The sequence below is a fragment of the Haliaeetus albicilla genome, chromosome 5 (genome assembly GCF_947461875.1).
Source record: "Haliaeetus albicilla chromosome 5, bHalAlb1.1, whole genome shotgun sequence".
NCBI classification, from domain to species: Eukaryota; Metazoa; Chordata; class Aves; order Accipitriformes; family Accipitridae; genus Haliaeetus; species Haliaeetus albicilla.
Genome location: NC_091487.1, coordinates 20221495 through 20239450, shown reverse-complemented (window position 1 = coordinate 20239450; position 17956 = coordinate 20221495). Strand labels below are relative to the sequence as shown.

Genomic DNA, 17956 nt, shown 5'->3' with positions numbered 1-17956 from the left:
TGGGTCGGCTGTCCTGGCTGTGTCCTGTGCCAACTTCTTGTGCCCCTCCAGCCTTCTCGCTGGCTGGGCATGAGAAGCTGAAAAATCCTTGACTTTAGATTAAACATTACTTGGCAACAACTGAAAACATCAGTGTGTTATCAACATTCTTCTCATACCTAGCTCAAAAACATAGCACTATACCAGCTACTAGGAAGACAATTAACTCTATCCCAGATGAAACCAGGACAGCCTCTAATATTTAAAGTATCTCTTTGGTCATTTAGCAGATTTTAGTGAAAACTGAAGCTAATTTATTTCACAGTACTATTGAAAGAGTAGCAGTGATACTTTAAAAATGCTTGAAGACTGAGGAATTGACAAGGAGAAAAAATTGCACTTGGGAGCAGAGAACAAGTTTGGAGGCTCATGAACCCTTGGAATTATAACATGGAAGGAAAACATTAAGTATGGCAAAAACAAGGGAAGTTAGTTCTATGAAATGTAATTAACACTTTATAACTATTGATATTATGATCTTGCAATAGACTGTTCCATATATGAACATCAGTCTACCTCAGTCCACTACGCGTTCGTGTTATGGAAACAGATGCTATAAAATCAAGGTAACTATGATCTTACATTATACAGATTTCAACATAATTCCATTAGAATTAGTGCCCTAATTCAAACTGTGATGAGTGTATTTTTCTATATAGATTTTTGGAAGTTACCTATAATTGGCACTTAATATTTTTTCATTTAAAAGATGTCAGGAGTCTTTTTATATACTCTGACTCAAAGCAGTAAGTCAAACACTTCATTATAACTTTCTTCACAACAGTTTATCAGTCCTTTCCCCACAAAGACATTTTACTTAATGTTTTTGAAGTGTCTTCACTATTTAAGATTAAAACAATCATATATCAAACCTGATTAGTTCTAAATTAGCAGTTTTGCATTAATAAAGTCTTCTTGAGATAGCATAATCCAGCTAGTTTTACAAATTATTACTGACCTCCATCTTCTTCAGAATCTAGATCAGACTCTTCACTGTCACACTGCCTGCTATCCCGATGTCCTTCCACTTCGTAAGTCCACAGCATTAAAGAGGTGTCTGCTCCTCCAACAGTGACCAACAAACTGTCGTCATAGGTCCAACGGACATTTGTTACATGGGTACTGTGAGCAACATATCTCTTAAATTTTCCAAACTTTCCCTAAGAAGGGAGAAGAAAAGGCACAGATCAAATTTAACCAGTTTGCTAGATAAAACTGAAATGAGTTCCCAGTGCACATGTTCCTAACTTCTCTACAGTTTATGCTTCAGCTGTTTTGCATTAGTATGCATCACATGATTTGCCAAGTTCCTCTACTATAGCAGCTTCATGAAATGTTAACCATATTTCCATACCAAGCATGCAAGAATTTGTTTAAAAACAGATTCCAGCAATAAACACTGTATTGTTTTTCTTAAAAGAGAAGATAATCTAACAGATTAAGAATAAAATGCACACAGAACGTTTTGAGTCAATACTTGTGCATTGTTACCACCCCTAGCATAGCAAAATATTCAAAATTGAAGACATGTTTACTGATAAATATACAGGAAAACTAGAAAGGTTCTAGAAGAGCAGTAAAAATATAATGTGTTTTTGGAATGGCTTTTCCATGATGCATAATTAAATAATATTAGATCTCTTCATTTTAAGAGAAAAATTACAGAGGTTGGACAGAATGAGTGTCTATAAAATCATGAGTGAAATGAAGGTGAAGAAGTGTTCACTGTCTTCCAAAACAAGAGCTTAAGGGGCTAAAAGTGACACTGATAAAAACCACACTGAGGATATTAATGCCTAAGATGTTATTACACAGTGCCTTTCCCATTCCCATTCTTACAGTTTTCCCCTATGTATTTGCCACTATCGGTGATATGACACTACATGAGATGGCTCCTTAGTCTGACCTGGAATGGTCATTCTCACTAACTGAAAGTTTAATGCATTGCAAATTGCAGTGTAATATTGAATGCATTCTTTGATCACAAGGACAAAAATATGAAAGAGCTATTTTCTTCCGAGTGATGAATTTTTACAGTTATGAAAAGGCAGTTTTATTAATCAATCTTCTCTATGAACAGCTGAAAATTACTTACTTTAGCAGGGTATCGAAACAGTTTCACAAATCCAAAATCATCTCCTGTGGCTAATACTTTACTATCACTAGTGAGGCATGAAGCAGTTACATCTGTGACTTCACCAATTATTGGCCAGATTCCTTCACAGCAAGAGCCCAGAACACTTGTCCATGATGCCCAGCCAATCTTTTCCACCTACAAAAACAACCTGTTTGAGACAGAGCATGCTTCTTCCCAGGCAGTTTTCTTCCATATCTGATTTCAAGAAAAAGTCCTTGCATTGAAAGATACATCACATAAAAAGATACTATTTTAACATATTAACCACTTATTTTCTGACTATTCAGGATTTTATTCAAGACCCTTAATTTTACCTCTATTAACTTCCAGTTCAAAAACCTCTAGAAGTATTTAAAAAATTTTGACCTTACCTGCCCTTCTATGCTAGAGAAAACAAATTACATTTTTCAACACTGCCTTTCAATCTCATAGAAAACATTATTTGAAAATTATCCGTTTTCACTCCCTGCCCTATGACAATGCTCCATGTCTGAGAAAACAAATCAGTATTATAGCTACAATATACTACACTTGCCTATATATATTATGTATATTGTATTGCACTGTTATGTAAAGTTAGACATGAGGTCCTCCACAGCAAGATTCGGGCTCAGTAATCTGCAAATAGATTTTCAAAGGTGTTTAGGTATCAAAAGAGGCATACAGAAGTCCAGTGAGACTTTCATGCATGCATAAATCAGCCAAATGTCCATTCTTAACAGAAGAGACAAATGTGATAATCCCTTATGTATTTTATCATTCTGATTACATTATCTAATTGAACAGGCTGCAAAAAAGGATCAAGGACAGCAAATGCCTAAACCGAAGTTTTTTCAACAGAGCAGTTAAAATTATAGTTTTATACATCCTTCTCTCTTATGTGGTATAGATGGTTGTATCATAACTCTAATGTGCAAACAAGTTAAGAAGGCAGTCTATTTCCTCACCTCCAAACTAGGAATTGTCTGTTTTTTCCCACGAGGAGCTTCAAAAAACAACTGCTCTTTAGCACCAGTGTTGACTTGCAAGAGCTTCCCTATAAAACATATTACATATGGTATATTGACATTAAATAGAAGATTCCATTTTACAAAAAAACCCAAAAACAAACCCAAAACCCCACAACAAAACAAAAAACAAAAAAACCAACCAACCAAACAAAAAAAAACAGAAAAAAGGTTATTTTGAAATTTTTCTTGCTAACAGCATTACACAAATTATTTGTTTCCATTGGAAAAAGCTGCATACATGAACAGTGAATCTGGAAGTATGGGCTTCTGAAGATCTGAGTCCTTTGACCCCTTAAATTCACAGTCCTTCCTCCTCTCTTTGAAAACTGTAATAATGCACTGCTTTTCTCTCCTGTTTATGGTTGTCCCATCAGATGGTGGACAACATGTACCGGGTCTAATTCAGAGCTTTTTGTGACATCTGCCTGACCAGTATGCATGTGCTCTTGGGATTGAGAAGCACATAGGCTGCCTAGCCAATGGCTGCTTCCAAGCAGCTGACTCCTTGCCGTTATACTACTTTTTTTCTGAGGGAAATTCTCATTAATGTTTCTGTCCTCGTCCCGTTTTCAAAATTCTCAGGGGAAACTAACTTGTAACACTCTTTCAAATTAAATTAGACTGTTTCAAAAGTGATTATGTAGAGGAATAAGAGCAGGAACTAACAGACTGCACGATCGCACTGCCTTGCTTTTTATGAAACAGGACTATAGTATTTAAATTAAACATGTATTAAGACCCAGGAAGACAGGAAATCCAGTCTTTCTGCTATATTTGACAAGGATACATAATCCTGAGCTACAGATGCACTGCATTATGCAGTACATTATTCAAGAAATAGAAGTCAAACAATAAACACAGAAGATGTAAAAAAAAATCCCAAAACCTCCAAGCAAACCAATCTATATAGACAATCTATTCTACTTCAAATTACACAACTTCTAAATATATAAACAATAGTAAAAATCATGTTTTTATATTTATTCAGGTGCTGTAAGCATATTCATAAACTGAAGAAACAAATCAGTGTGGTGTCAGTGATACCATAAATTCATACTGTAGATGTAGTGTATTTAGTCTATAATGTGATCAGTATTCCAGCAGATTTTTAGAATGGATGCTACTTACCTCTTATGTCCCAGTCCATGTGTGTGATATAGCTGGAGGCTCCCTTGCAGATTCCTACCCGTTTACTGCTCATTACGTTGTAAATATCTACAAAGTTGTCACAGGATGCCACAGCTAAGTACTTTCCAGCCCCTAAAACACATCAGTAGAAACACAAGACATTTTCAAAGACTGTAGTGCTCTGTATATTAAACACAAGTACATTCTGGAATTTAGCTATATGCAACTCAGAGTTATTTGAAGTGAACTTGCTAATTTATACATAGTCCCTGACAGACTAATGTTCATATCACATAATCAAAATCAGTATGAAATATACAACCATTACATCATTACATCTTCAAACAATAAAAACTACATTTGATGAAATTTTAAACATCTATTGCACTCAGAGAGTGGCAAGGCTTAGGCAACCAGAAAGTACTGTTGCATGAAAATTGGTATCAGTAGTTTGCATCAAATTTCTCCTACAGAAGAGTATTTTCACTAAAGTAGTATTATTAGTTTAGGTCATACATTTGAGTTCCTAAATAAAAGCTGTACTATTTGAAAAAAAATCTAGCCTCACCGGGAGTGCTAAGCACTGTAGAGGGGGAAAGAAGAAGATGCCAGACCTTTCTGACACATCCCTTTCAAGCATTCTCATTAGCTAACAGTAACCTCAGTGAAGGGTCAAACTTATGCAGCTCAAAGTGGAACCCTAGGGACCTAGGGAGGATGCTGGATGTTCATGATTTAAAATTGACTTTAAAATTGACTGTTGCATTCAGGAGGTTACTACGAGCAAGCCTATTCCAATAAATTCATCCTTAAATGAGCAACATAGGACTTCACACCCAATATTTTTAAAAAGGTTAGTATTAGTCTTGCTGACTTGTTACATGTAAAAAGAGTACTACAAATGTCTACTTCTTTATGTTTTAAAGGTTATAAAGTTTGCTTGAAGAACCTTGATATAAAAATCTTCATTTTAAATCACTTACCAGGAGAAAATCGGATCTCTGAAATAACATCTTTCCTGTGCTGGAAAGAGACTAGATCCTCCAGGGTATCTGCATTAACTATCAAAAAACTTCCATCATTGAGACCAACGGCCAATGCTTTTCCATCAGGAGAAAAGCAGCAACATCTACCTCCTATGAGGAATATAGAAGTGGCATTCAGGTACATTTACAGTGCACAATCCCTCTTTTAGATTTATTTTTTCCAGTGGTAAAAGAAAGCTGTTCTTATAGTTTATAGCCTAATGAAATTTTTTAGATGCTGCCAAGATAATTTCCAAGCTCTACATCTGTGATAGCACACAGAAGCTCTTGGCAAATTGACAAGTACACAACCCCAGAATCTTAGATTACATTTTTTTCCATATTAATTGACGTATGTTCTACATTAGTAATACAGATTAATCACTATTGTCTATATATTTTTAATTTGCTCTCTTTAGTATCTGGAGCCAGTTGTTTGTTACAATTTTCTCTGGTAAGGAGAACACAGCTGGAAAAGACCTTCTAGACTCACAGAATCCAGTCATTTGCAATCATAGTCACTATGTCATATAATCCTTTTAATAAACATGTCAAGTTTCACTTGAAAAACAGTTTAATTTCCAATCTAAATTTATTTCAGGTCAGCTTATACAGATTTGCTTCCATGCCAGAACTTTCCATTAGTGTAAATATTTTTCCCTACTATTTGTTCCTCTGATTAACTTGTAGACAGTAACCCTTTATTTAGCTGACTCCACCACAAAGCTTCGCATTCATTATCCTGTAGCTCCTCCTTCTCCATACTCAACTTTCAGTTTAATTTCATTCAGCTGAACACAGATGAAAAGTGTACACCAAAAATATTCTGATTAGCCTCTTTTAAATTAGGTGAATACTTCAATATGTCCTGGGAAAAATACCTCACTCTCACACGTAATTGTCATCCTGTGATCAGCTAGAACATCCCGAGTTACTCCTCAGCTACGCAGACATTTTTCTTATAGTCATCGAGTTGCCTTTTTTAATTACCAAATATTATCTCATGTCCATTACTGCAGTCTGCCTAAGTATTCAGTTCTTTCTGTACAGTACACAGGCACTTTTTGAGATCGCCAAAGCATCTCAAAATGGGTCTCATCAGCAAATTAAATCATCGCAGTCCTTATTTTTCTGCCAAAACTACTCTTAAAAGTATTAAGAAATATCAACTTTAAGACTTGAACAGACTTCACCAACTGGAAACTTCCTTGTTTAATCCCTGCTCATGCCAGCTCATGACTCTTCTTACATTATCAATCCAAATCATCTTCAACTAAGCTTCCTATAAGGTTTGGATGAAAATGCTTTACTGAATGCCAAATAGATATTGTACTCCTCTGTCTAGCAAAGCATATATATCATTAAAAGCTTGTTAAGGCCAGTCTCGTCTAATCCTAAAAAAAGTCTCCTTATATGAAGTCACTTACAACAGATTTTCCATCTGTCAAAATAGAATTTAGTTAGATAGTATACAACAAGCAAGAATTTTATAACTGTTCTCTTTCCTTGAGATTCCAGTTTCTTCTAATGTTCACAAAGAAGAGAAATTCAGCATTACTTCTAAGACTTCAAAAAATTTCTACATTTCAAGTCCTCCACTGTTCAAAAACGCTTGCAATACTATAAGCAACATGGCAGATTTATGTAATTGGCTCAACTTTTATTGTAAATTCACTGACTTCAATATGTTACAATTGCAAATAACCTTAAGAACAGTATTACACAGAAATCTTTCATACAGATTCATTAGCTTAAGGGCTACATAACCCATGAACACAGCATCGATAAATTAATTTGAGCAAAGAAAGGAATTTATTTAGTCTTGCTTTTGAAAGATTCATAATGCTAGTAAATGTCAACTGAATTCAGTTAAATATTTTTTCATACTAAGCATCTTACCCTTCTTCAATTTGCGAACAGCTAACATACAGTGGCTAGGAGATAAATCCCATATTCTTAAGGTTTTGTCATCACTTACAGTGGCACAAATAGGTAAATGAGGATGAGTAGCTAGACCCCAAACTTCCCCCTCCATGTGACCCTGAAAAAACACAATTAATCAGATGACTTTTTATTTTAAACTGAAATATGAAACAATACATTTAAGGAAGTTAAAAAAACCAAAACAAAATGGAGAATGAACATGTGTCTCTTTAGAGGATAATAAAGAAATATCTGAATAGAAACATAGAACACCTGAAAAAACCTCACCCTGCGACTTACAGTAAAAGTGCAAATTACAGTAATCGGTACTAGAGAAAACTTTTCCCTGTGAAATAATCCTCACACACTTCTGTGTCAATGACATAGAAAGGGGGATGAGTGCACCTTCAGCAAGTTTGCCACTGACACCAAGCTCTGTGGTGCGGTTGACATGCCTGAGGGATGGGATGCCATCCAGAGGGACCGGGACAAGCTTGAGAGGGGGGCCCATGTGAACCTCATAAGGTTCAACAAAGCCAAGTGCAAGGTCCTGCACATGGGTCAGGGCAACCCCCAGTATCAATACAGGCTGGTGCATGAAGAGATTAAGAGCAGCCCTGCGGAGAAAGACTTGCGGGTACTGGTAGATGAAAAGCTGGACATGAGCCGGCAATGTGCACTCACAGCCCATATCTTGGGCTGCATCAAAAGAAGTGTAACCAGCAGGTCAAGGGAGATGCTGCCCCCCTACTCCACTCTGGTGAGACCCCACCTGGAGTACTGCATCCAGCTCTGGGGCCCTCAGCACAGGAAAGACATGGACCTGTTGGAGCAGGTCCAGAGGAGGGCCACAAAAATGATCAGAGTGATGGAACACCTTATCTATGAGGAAACCCTGAGAGAGTTGGGGTTGTTCAGCCTGGAGAAGAGGAGGCTCTGGGGAGACCTTATTGCGGCCTTTCAGTACTTAAAGGGGGCCTGTAAGAAAGATGGGGACAAACATTTTAGCAGGGCCTGTAGCGATAGTACAAGGCGTAATGGTTTTAGTCTAAGACAGGGTAGATTCAGACTAGATATAAGGAAGACATTTTTTATAATGAGGGTTGTGAAACACTGGAACAGGTTGCCCAGAGAGGTGGCAGAGACTCCATCCCTGGAAACATTCAAGGTCAGGCTGAACAGGGCTCTGAGCAACCTGATCTAGTTGAAGATGTCCCTGTTCATTGCAGGGGGGGTTGGACTAGATGACATTTAAATGTCCCTTCCCACCCAAACTATTCTATGATGTAGCCTTTACCTTAGGTTCTAACACATTCTTTAAAAAAATCCAGTTCTTTACACATTGCATTGGCCACTCAAAGTGTGAATTAAAGATGCACAGATTTTTATTTAAGTATGAAAGAAAATCATATTATGATATGATGTAAAAATCTGTTTTGTTGTCAGCCTTAAAAAGTGCAGTCTGTTTGGTATGGCAAAAAAACCCAAAATGCTTTTTACATAATTACAAAGAAAATCTAAAAATAAACCTCAAGGAGACAACTTTTAAAAATAATAAGAATAACTTGTACTCAGAAAAAGTTAATAAGGAATTTGGTGGAGGATCTACTGTTTCACACACTTTTTTCTTTTTTTTGAAACAGAAATATGATCTTGGTCTGTTTGTAAGGATGAACTTGTTGAACAAATTAGTACATGAAATTCTGTGATCTGTTTTGCTCATTAAAGAGTCATCATGGTCTAGTCTAGCATTAAAAATCTATGACATGATAGTAACTCGCTAACTTCACTGGTAATTAAAATGCTTGTTATTTCACAACAGTCTTTACTTGAGGAAAAAAAAAAACAACAAGTGTTTGTGGTATGGAATATTTGACTGATATTTAACATGTACCTGAACCAGCAGAGTTATTGGTCCACTTTTATCCACCTCCAATATTTCACCATTCTTTGTGCCCACTAAAATATGACCATGTCCTAAAGATATGGCACGTATAGAAGGATTATCTTCTAAGAGGAGACCTAGAGTGTTAAAATGTTATAAGACAAGTTCTCAAGTATGCCTTAAAGAGGATTTTTCACACATATGCACATTACATTCTTACTGTACAAAAAGATACTCGGTAGTAAACAAGTAAGAACATATTCCTGCATGGAAGAACTTGTATGTTTGGATTTGTTTGGGAGTATTTAGCAATTACCCAGCTGACACTAATCTTTGTTCTCAGAGTATCTTTGAAGTTTAATCAGCCTGACTTATTGGTAATCTTAGTGAAAAAATGTCCATGTGAAGTATCAACTGTACTACTATATTGCTACCAGGCAGATAATAAGGTAAATATTATGATCTGCACCCACTAAATGTGCCAAGAGATGTTACAACATACCTTTCCTCTGCCAACAGAAAAATGACTTATTTATAATCAATAAAGCTTTAAAAAAAAATTTTTAGTATTTGTTACGTCAAAAAAGATTTCCTCTTACTGGGGAAAGTAATTCCACAGAAAGAGTTCCCTAAACAAAGTATTTTAAATAGAATAAAAAAATAGGATAAAGTCTGTGTTACCTTTAGACCCAGGGGCCAAAGCAGCCCTTTTGATGGCATAGGTTTTGAGACAACGTTCAAAGGTATCGTCCCAGAGAGCTACTACCCCATCCTTTCCTCCAGTGACAAATCCCTGGCAAAAAAGAAAAAAAAAAAAAATCATTAAAAAAAAAAATAGATTGTAACTTGTGATTTGTCTTTCCTTAATTTTTTTGTGATTTCTGCCAATACTGAAAATGGATTATATACAACACTGTAAAGTACCAAACTACAGATGTTAGAGATTAAAAGATCAGGAGCAACAAAATGATTAATTCTCCTCCTGACAAAGGCAGCACTTCTGTACAGTCCATGTATACAGGCTGGATTTAAAAGTTCCAACCAATAAACTTCTACCATACCAGAAAAATAATTTAACTGACATACTGAAATGATTTTCTTGATGCTTAGCCTCAATATCCCTTTGGCATTTCACCTCATTACTCCAAGCCAAATTTAGTACCACTCACAAAAATTTGATTAGTGCTTAAATTGTTCAAATATATGCATATTTGTACTATTCTGTCTTCAAAAATTATTTACAGCTATTTAATGAAGCAACTGGTATACTTAATACCAAAATCATTAGTACTTTCCTTTGAAGAACTTAGTTCTTACAATATAAATAACACATGCTTTGTCCAAAGCTACTATACTGAAACTCATATATTAGAAGGTGGAGCAACTTTGTCTAACCTAGCAAAACACAAACATATACATAACTTCAAACATACAAGTAATCTAACTGAACACCCATTCACACTTAAGCACATGCTTAAAGGCTTTCCTGAGCCAAAAGAAGTTGAGAATCAGGAGAGAGTACTTAGTGATCTACAGACTGAATGCTTCTACTAGGAGACAATAACTACAGCACAAAATAGTACAAGTATGACCATCTTCCTCTCTCACAAGCTCACATATTCCATTAAACTTATGAATGCTTAAATCAAAAAGTACTTTTACTTATCATAAGTTACTATTATTACTATTATTTCTTTAGTAAGAGGTCATGAAAATTACTGAATAAGATGTCACTGGACCACATTGGTTTGAGAAACAGCATGATATATAACAAGAATTAGAGACATGCATAAAACATTATTTTGAATCTGGACCTCACAAGGCTTCTGTAATCAAAATACAGCCATGGATTCCTGAGTTTGGGAAAGGCCTAACTTCATAGACTTTTTTGTCCAGACATCAAAAAAACAATAAGCAGTTTATTTACTTTTTCCAATGCGTGCATGCTGAACACAGGACCATCATGTGCTTTGACAGTTTTTATGAGAAACACATCTCTCCAAATACACACATCCCCTGTGGAAGTTCCAGAGAATGCCATCTCTTCAGTCCAGCCATATACTGCACACATCATTGTATCGGTTCTTCCCAATGCACCTATGCACCCCTTTCTCCCAATTAGTCCTCCACCTGGTTGAAACCAAAACCAAGTCATTAAATGTTTGCTTAGAATTATTTTCCAAAAACTATACAACCTTACCCAGAGCAAGAAGTCCTTTTCTTCTGGTTCACCCATGCTCCCCCAAAAAATTAAGCCCAAGAAGAGTTCTCACAAAATAAAATTTTTGTACTATTTGCCATCTTTGAACAAAAACCCCTTTTAACTTACTACTTGAATCTGGATTTGAATACATACATATACCCACATAGACATACAAAGAGAAAGTATATTTGTAAACTCACATCTAAACAAAAAACATTTACCACATAGTTCACAGAAATTCCTAATGAAATTAACTTGAAAGAAAAAAAAAAAGTTTAAATCTCGACATCCCATCCTTTTCACAATATGTTTTCAGTGAGAAGATTTCTGATTTTATTTTAGAAGTTTGCTTTATTGGCCTCGGGATAATAGAAATGTTACAGCTATGTAAGTTTAAAAATTCTTTAAAATAACATACCTAAAGTCATTTGACAGGTATAACACATAGTAACTTCTGGCTGGAAAGTCAGATTTATATTTTCACAATCCTCAGAGAAACTTGTTCTCGTACTTCGGAGAGGCAAGGTCTCTGAACCAATCTGCCATCACTTGGCACTGATGAAAATTTAGTCCAAAGCATATACTTTGGTGTTACTTCTCAAATCAAGTGCACCTGCACTACTGCAGATTTCAGAGACTTGGCATTTGTTAAGGTGCACTGATACTCCACTCCTCACATTAACACTGCTAAATGTGTTTCATGGTGACTGCCTAGCCAGTGTGCCACTGCAGTTTCACACAGATGGGCTGTAGCTTCAGAGAAATTTTATTTCTGCTGACTGAGCAATGCCAGAGAAAAGAAAGAGGCATTTTAAACAATTTCTTTATTCAAAATCACCACCTTCAGGCTTTTATCACAGTTAGAAATTTCTTTCTAAAGAATTTATAGTAATTTGTTCAGTTAATATTCTGACGCATTTATTCTCTCTATAGATAGCAAGCACAATTGTTAAAATCAATAATTTACATAGACTTCAACAGCTTCCTCTCAGGCAATCTTGATTAGTTTCTGTTGGAGCCAGAACTGAGAAAACTAGTGTAATTTTTGTCATCAGACTTTTCTCTCCACAATTAATCTTTATGAAGGACTCATGTGAGCATAAATTGTGCATGAATAATTAGAACATTCTTACCAAATAAGCTAGTCTTCTGTAGCACATATGTCTTTATATACGTTTTGAGATTTGAAACAATGAAGTTCACACTAATATCAGGGAATGGATTTTTCACTCTTCAAAATTTTTCAAGCAGATAAAGCAAGCTGCTTTGTCTTGGTTTTTAATTGTCAAGTTCAACAGAGGTATCTAAACAAACAGGTCTCAACTGGCACATGTATCCTCTTCAAGCACTTTGAATTATTGTATGTGGATTTTTATAACCTTAGATTTATTTATATTTCTGCCTCTTTATAACATAGATGTTCTAAAGGTCCTTCTTCCAAAAACTGTTTTATGACTTTAGAGCAGCTCTGTAACATTTTCAGATGCGCTATATTATTATTAGATATAAAAACAGACAGTAGGAAATCCAGGGTCTGTTCCACTTGTGTAGCTCTAGCTCCATAGCAAATTGATCTTAAAAAGCATTCCCACTAATACCATAATGCCAATTAACATTACTTCTACCAGGGCTAAATTAACTTAGAGAGGTATAGAGAGAAAACATTTGCCTTTAATGCATGAAACATACTATAAGAGATGCAGTATTTATACTTCAATTAACAGAAAATGCCGTAATTCGGAGAAGTTTCCTTACCTGCTCTACGCCAGAATTTCATGTGTTTAATTCCAACTGTAATCAATTTATCAGGCATATAAGGATTAATCTTAACAACAAAAATCTTATCTTTGCTTCCCCTGAAATGCAAAGCAAAATATTTTAAATAAAAATATAACTATCTTCTCTATCTTGCTAACATTTACTTCCAAATCATTAACAATAATTTATTACAAGGAGGAAGAAAGCCAAAGAACTAACATAATGAGCCCTGTTCTATTTTCATTACCCTTCAGTTTCCAAAGCAGGTAATTAATGTTACTTCAGAAATCCACTAGGTGGCATTTTCTTTGCAGAAGAATATATATTTGCATTAAGTTTAGGCATACGTCATTTAGACCTCTGACAGCTCATAATGAAACTTAAATGTGTAAAGTTGTAAATCTTATTTAAAAGTCTCTCATTTTGAAAATAAATTGCCATTCTCATTCACCTTTTAATTGATTTTTCTATTTTTCTTGTTAGAATAAAACTTACGCTGCTTATCAATTTTAAATGGAAATTTCATTTGTTTCTAAAAACATTAAAACCTCTTGTGTGTTTTAGATTTCTTACTATGCTTCTATAAAACCAATGCCTTGCTTCAGTGCTATGGTTTGAAAAACAGCTTTCAACTATATTTGCTATCTATGCAAGGAAATCAATGCTTAATAGTAGTTGTTTGGGGTTGGTTTTTTTCCTTGAAAATGCAGAAGAGCCTCTAATCCTTAATTTTTTCTCCCTGTTCAAGAGTGGCAATAATCTTTCACCTTTTGTCATTTTCAGACCACTAAATGAACTAGTAGCAAAAACCATGAACCAGTTTCTTTCCAAACTCACACTGTAATCTTAAGTATAGCTGCTGCTCTCAAAAATTCTTTTCAATTCTTCAGAGTAGGTAGGAGGAAAAACACTCCAGAAACTAAATCCAGTATAAAGTGGTTAAAGTTTGATTACAAAAAAGAATTAAGTGAGATTGGTGGGTTCAGAGAGCAGGGGGATAAAAAAAAAAAAAAAAAATCACATGAAAGGCAGACTACTGAGAGGCCCAAACCAGTATCTTCAGAGAAGCCAACTAACTGAGCTTCTGACAAGTAACTGGGAAGGGAGTACTCTTCTTTATCTACATCATCTATTCAAGATTTTCATTCCTCAGTAGATAAGAAACTCAAAGCGTGTTTAAGAAGAAAATGAGGGTAAATGTTATTGAAGAGCAATAATGAACTTAATCGATAAAAAGGAACTTGATACTTTTAAAATTGTATCAGCAGAGAATAATAAATCCCTTTCTAACCTATCTAGAACAGTATTTAGAGTATACATACTGAATCCGGACAGAGTGGGGAAAAACCCACTTACAAAACTGCTCTATTTAAAGCAATAGATCCGTAGAAACAACAAAGACAAGGGTTTCAAAAACACTACTCAACGTTAGAAACAAGAGACTATCTTGTAGATTAAAACTCTAGTTAATAAACTTATATGAAATACTCTGTGCAGAGTCAAAGAAACTTCCAAATGATTTAACCTTTGGAAGTTATTTAGTCCAACTTCCTGTTAAAAGCAGAACTAACTTCAAAGTTAGATCAGGCTGCTCAGGACTCAGTAAGCAAAAAGAGAGAACCTTGAAGAAAAGAGAACTGAGCAAAACAACTGCAAACTACTATCCCAAGACAGACATGACCTCTGATGAAAGAGTTCTGAAAAGCAGAGCATACATCACCATCTCTGGGAGTGCCAACAGAAGTGCATGGAGTAAGTTCTAAAGAAATTATTTCAGAACACACCAAATAAATGTAAATAAACTTTGTCTTCTACGTCTTCTTACCTCACCCGTTGAGCTGTCACTGTAATAATTCTTGTTGACTCTATCAGAGCTTCAGTTTTTCCTTCCAAAGAAAGTTTTAAGTCTGTGCTAAATGTTATCACCTGTACCACTTAAGTTATAGAAACTGCTAATTTATTAGAGAACTATTATTCTTTAATGAAAATATTTTGCTTACTGTCATTTGACAGTAATTCTAGGTACAAATTTTAAAACAAAGTTAAATTCCTACCTTACTGCTGAAAGTTTTTCTCCTTTCTTCCAATCCCAGAGTACAATGGTGTGATTGTCATCTATTCCAACAGAAGCCAATCGTTTCCCATCCGCTAGAAAAATAAATTTATGATTAAGAGAGTAGATGGATAACATTATGTTGCAATAATAAGAAACCATATTAAAGAATATTATAACTTCACAAGTATTATAAGAAGAATGTACAAACAGGTAAATAATCGTATGATGTGTGCTTAGAGGCACATTGTCTGCTTTTAAACTTAAGTGGTCAGCTGGATGGAGTTTAGGACTTTAAGTTACCCTGTCTAAAAATTCCACTTAGATTCTCTCTGTTTGTATCAAATCCTTTGTTCAGCTAGTTGCTGACATAGTTACACAAAAACCTTCATCACAGGTTGTACTGTGAGAATTTTCTGTTCACTCTGCAAATCCCTGTTGATTTCAAAACAGGAAAGCGCTGAAGCAATATCATGAAGTTTATAAAATATCCTTAAACTTAGTAATAGTGTGAAATCTTTGAGAAGCTGACATGTATCCCACATTAACCTCCAAGAAAGAAGTTATTTGTGCTCACTCATGATCAATGACTTTCTGACATGTATCCTATCTTTGAAATTGCTATGCATCCATGCCAGAATTTGGGAAATGAGATTCCTATCTTGAAAAAGGAGAACCAAAGAAAGGTAAGAAGCAAAGACCCCAAACTACTCATCTTTGTGATCACACATCTTCACTGTGAGGTAAGAGATCCTATTTAGTAAATCCAAACCATTAAAGAATGAAAACAAGCCAGTGGTGAAGACGAAATTTCAACATTGGTACAGGAATTCAACATATGGGGTGCAAAAATATCAAAAAATTTAACTGACAGTCTCTTATGTTAGTATAAGGTGGAGAGAGAGGCTGGGTTTCTGCCTAGAAGAACTGCATAACTGGACTTTCTGAATTTATCAGTGCGCTACCAAATTGGCTTGCAGGATTTAATTTTTAAAAAAATTAAAAAATAAAAAAAATGCACACCTGTCAATTTGCTCAAAAATTTGTTACACAGTTGTAATGCAGACATAACACTCAAGATCTGTGTGCGTGCTTCACACAACCAAAAGAAATTCCAAAGTGATCAGCTCAGCTACTAAACGGCACAGAACCTGTTGTTGCATTTCCTGATGTGCAAGACTCCACAGGAGCTCTTTTTAATGAACGATCACTTTAAGACAGCCTCTCTCATTTGACATTGATTACTGAAGAATATTTTTAATATAAAATCTTCAGTTTAAAGGCATTACCAATTGCTCATTAGATCTGATTAGCTTGTATTTTCATACAGAAAATGAAAATTGTATATAAATAAATAAATAAATACTTATTACCTGAAAAATCAACAGCACAAACACCGTACTGGTGATAGCCCTTTAATACTGAGAGTGGTTTTATTGTTTCTGTATCCCAAATGTGTATTGAGGAATCTCGACCAACCTGAAAGTATACATATTTATAACCACTTTTTAAAATTTCTCAGTTACTTCACACAGTTGTTTAAAAGTATAATATTGACAAATACTTTTAAAAGTATTTGAAAAATTTATGGTGATAAAATTTTCCTAGTATTACTTCTGTCTGGCTAGCAGTATATTATTCCTTCTCCTGCTTTAGAATTACCACTCCCCAGCTGGCTCTTTCTTCCCTCCAAAGAACTTAGGCACATTAATCACAATTAACTACAGTCGTCTTTGGGGGGGTGGTGGGGGGAGCATATTAAGGGCATTATAAGCAAAAGTTTACTTCTATTAAAAATTTCAGTTCACATGTTCTCCAATTTATTATATAATAATAATAACAATAACAACAACAATAATAATAAAGATAATAATAATTAAATAACCCTGAAACATCAAATCAAACCTTCAAGTCCTGGTGTATAAGCATTTATGGGAAGAGATGTTTGTCCGAAAACATGAGTGCAAAAACTTTACCCAAAATTACTGTCTGGCAAAAGATAAAATGGACTATTATAAATACCTTAGCAACACACATACTTGTATTGCATGTACAAACAGTAAATAGTTTGGCTATAGGTGATAACCAAAAACACAGTGCATGAAACTGAAATACCAGAATGTAGTAACAACTGCTAACTTCATGTTATGTAATAATACATGAATGTAATAATAACATAGCTAACTTCACAACTAAGATACTAAAAAAATATATTTTAATTGCACATTTCCTCCACTTGTTACAGCGGAGGAGCAACATAATGCTGAATAAAAAATATGTATCTATTTATAAATACAAGAGAGGTTCAAAAAAACTGTCAACTAAAGACTTTTATCAGAATTAATATAAAGAACTGGAAAGAACACAGTCTTTTAACATGATGCCATCTGGAACAGAAATGCGGTCCTTCACCTGAATAAATGTAGACTGGACTTCCTTCCTCCAAAATAGGCTTTTCTAAATTCAGCAGTAACAACTTCAGATTCTTATTGCAGATAAACACGCATCCTACCTGGCCTGTTGCCACATAGTCCTTTAAGGGATGAATAGCAAGGCAAAGAATGTCATCATCATGACCTAGATAAAAGCGCTGTGTGTTCTGCTGTCGATTGTACACCACTCCCACTGCTGCAACATGGTATACAATTTCACCCGTCTGAGTGTAAAATAAATTGCTTCGACAGTCGTAACCTCTGTATCTAATTAAAGAAAAAAAGTTTATTCATCAAGGTCATAACCATATGTACTGAAACTTTGAGATAAAATTATGCAAGATGCATTTTGCACATGTGAAA

At 35.0% G+C, this 17956-nt stretch overlaps 1 protein-coding gene across 10 annotated transcripts in view; it reads right to left on the bottom strand.

Moving 5' to 3' along the window:
• Positions 1–17956, bottom strand: part of EML5 (EMAP like 5) — a 121461-nt gene that overhangs the window by 45304 nt on the left and 58201 nt on the right. For all 10 annotated transcript variants that reach the window (XR_011324697.1, XR_011324698.1, XM_069783676.1 and 7 more), the window contains exons 14-26: positions 17674–17860; positions 16535–16640; positions 15163–15256; positions 13106–13206; positions 11075–11277; positions 9829–9940; positions 9157–9284; positions 7239–7380; positions 5298–5450; positions 4315–4446; positions 3124–3212; positions 2135–2311; positions 998–1199 (exon numbers count right to left, since the gene is read on the bottom strand). Coding sequence is in view for 8 of the 10 variants with exons in the window: in XM_069783676.1 (XP_069639777.1) it covers positions 998–1199; positions 2135–2311; positions 3124–3212; positions 4315–4446; positions 5298–5450; positions 7239–7380; positions 9157–9284; positions 9829–9940; positions 11075–11277; positions 13106–13206; positions 15163–15256; positions 16535–16640; positions 17674–17860 (1826 nt within the window). In the remaining 2 variants the exon portion in view is untranslated. The remainder of the gene's footprint in view (positions 1–997; positions 1200–2134; positions 2312–3123; positions 3213–4314; positions 4447–5297; positions 5451–7238; positions 7381–9156; positions 9285–9828; positions 9941–11074; positions 11278–13105; positions 13207–15162; positions 15257–16534; positions 16641–17673; positions 17861–17956) is intronic.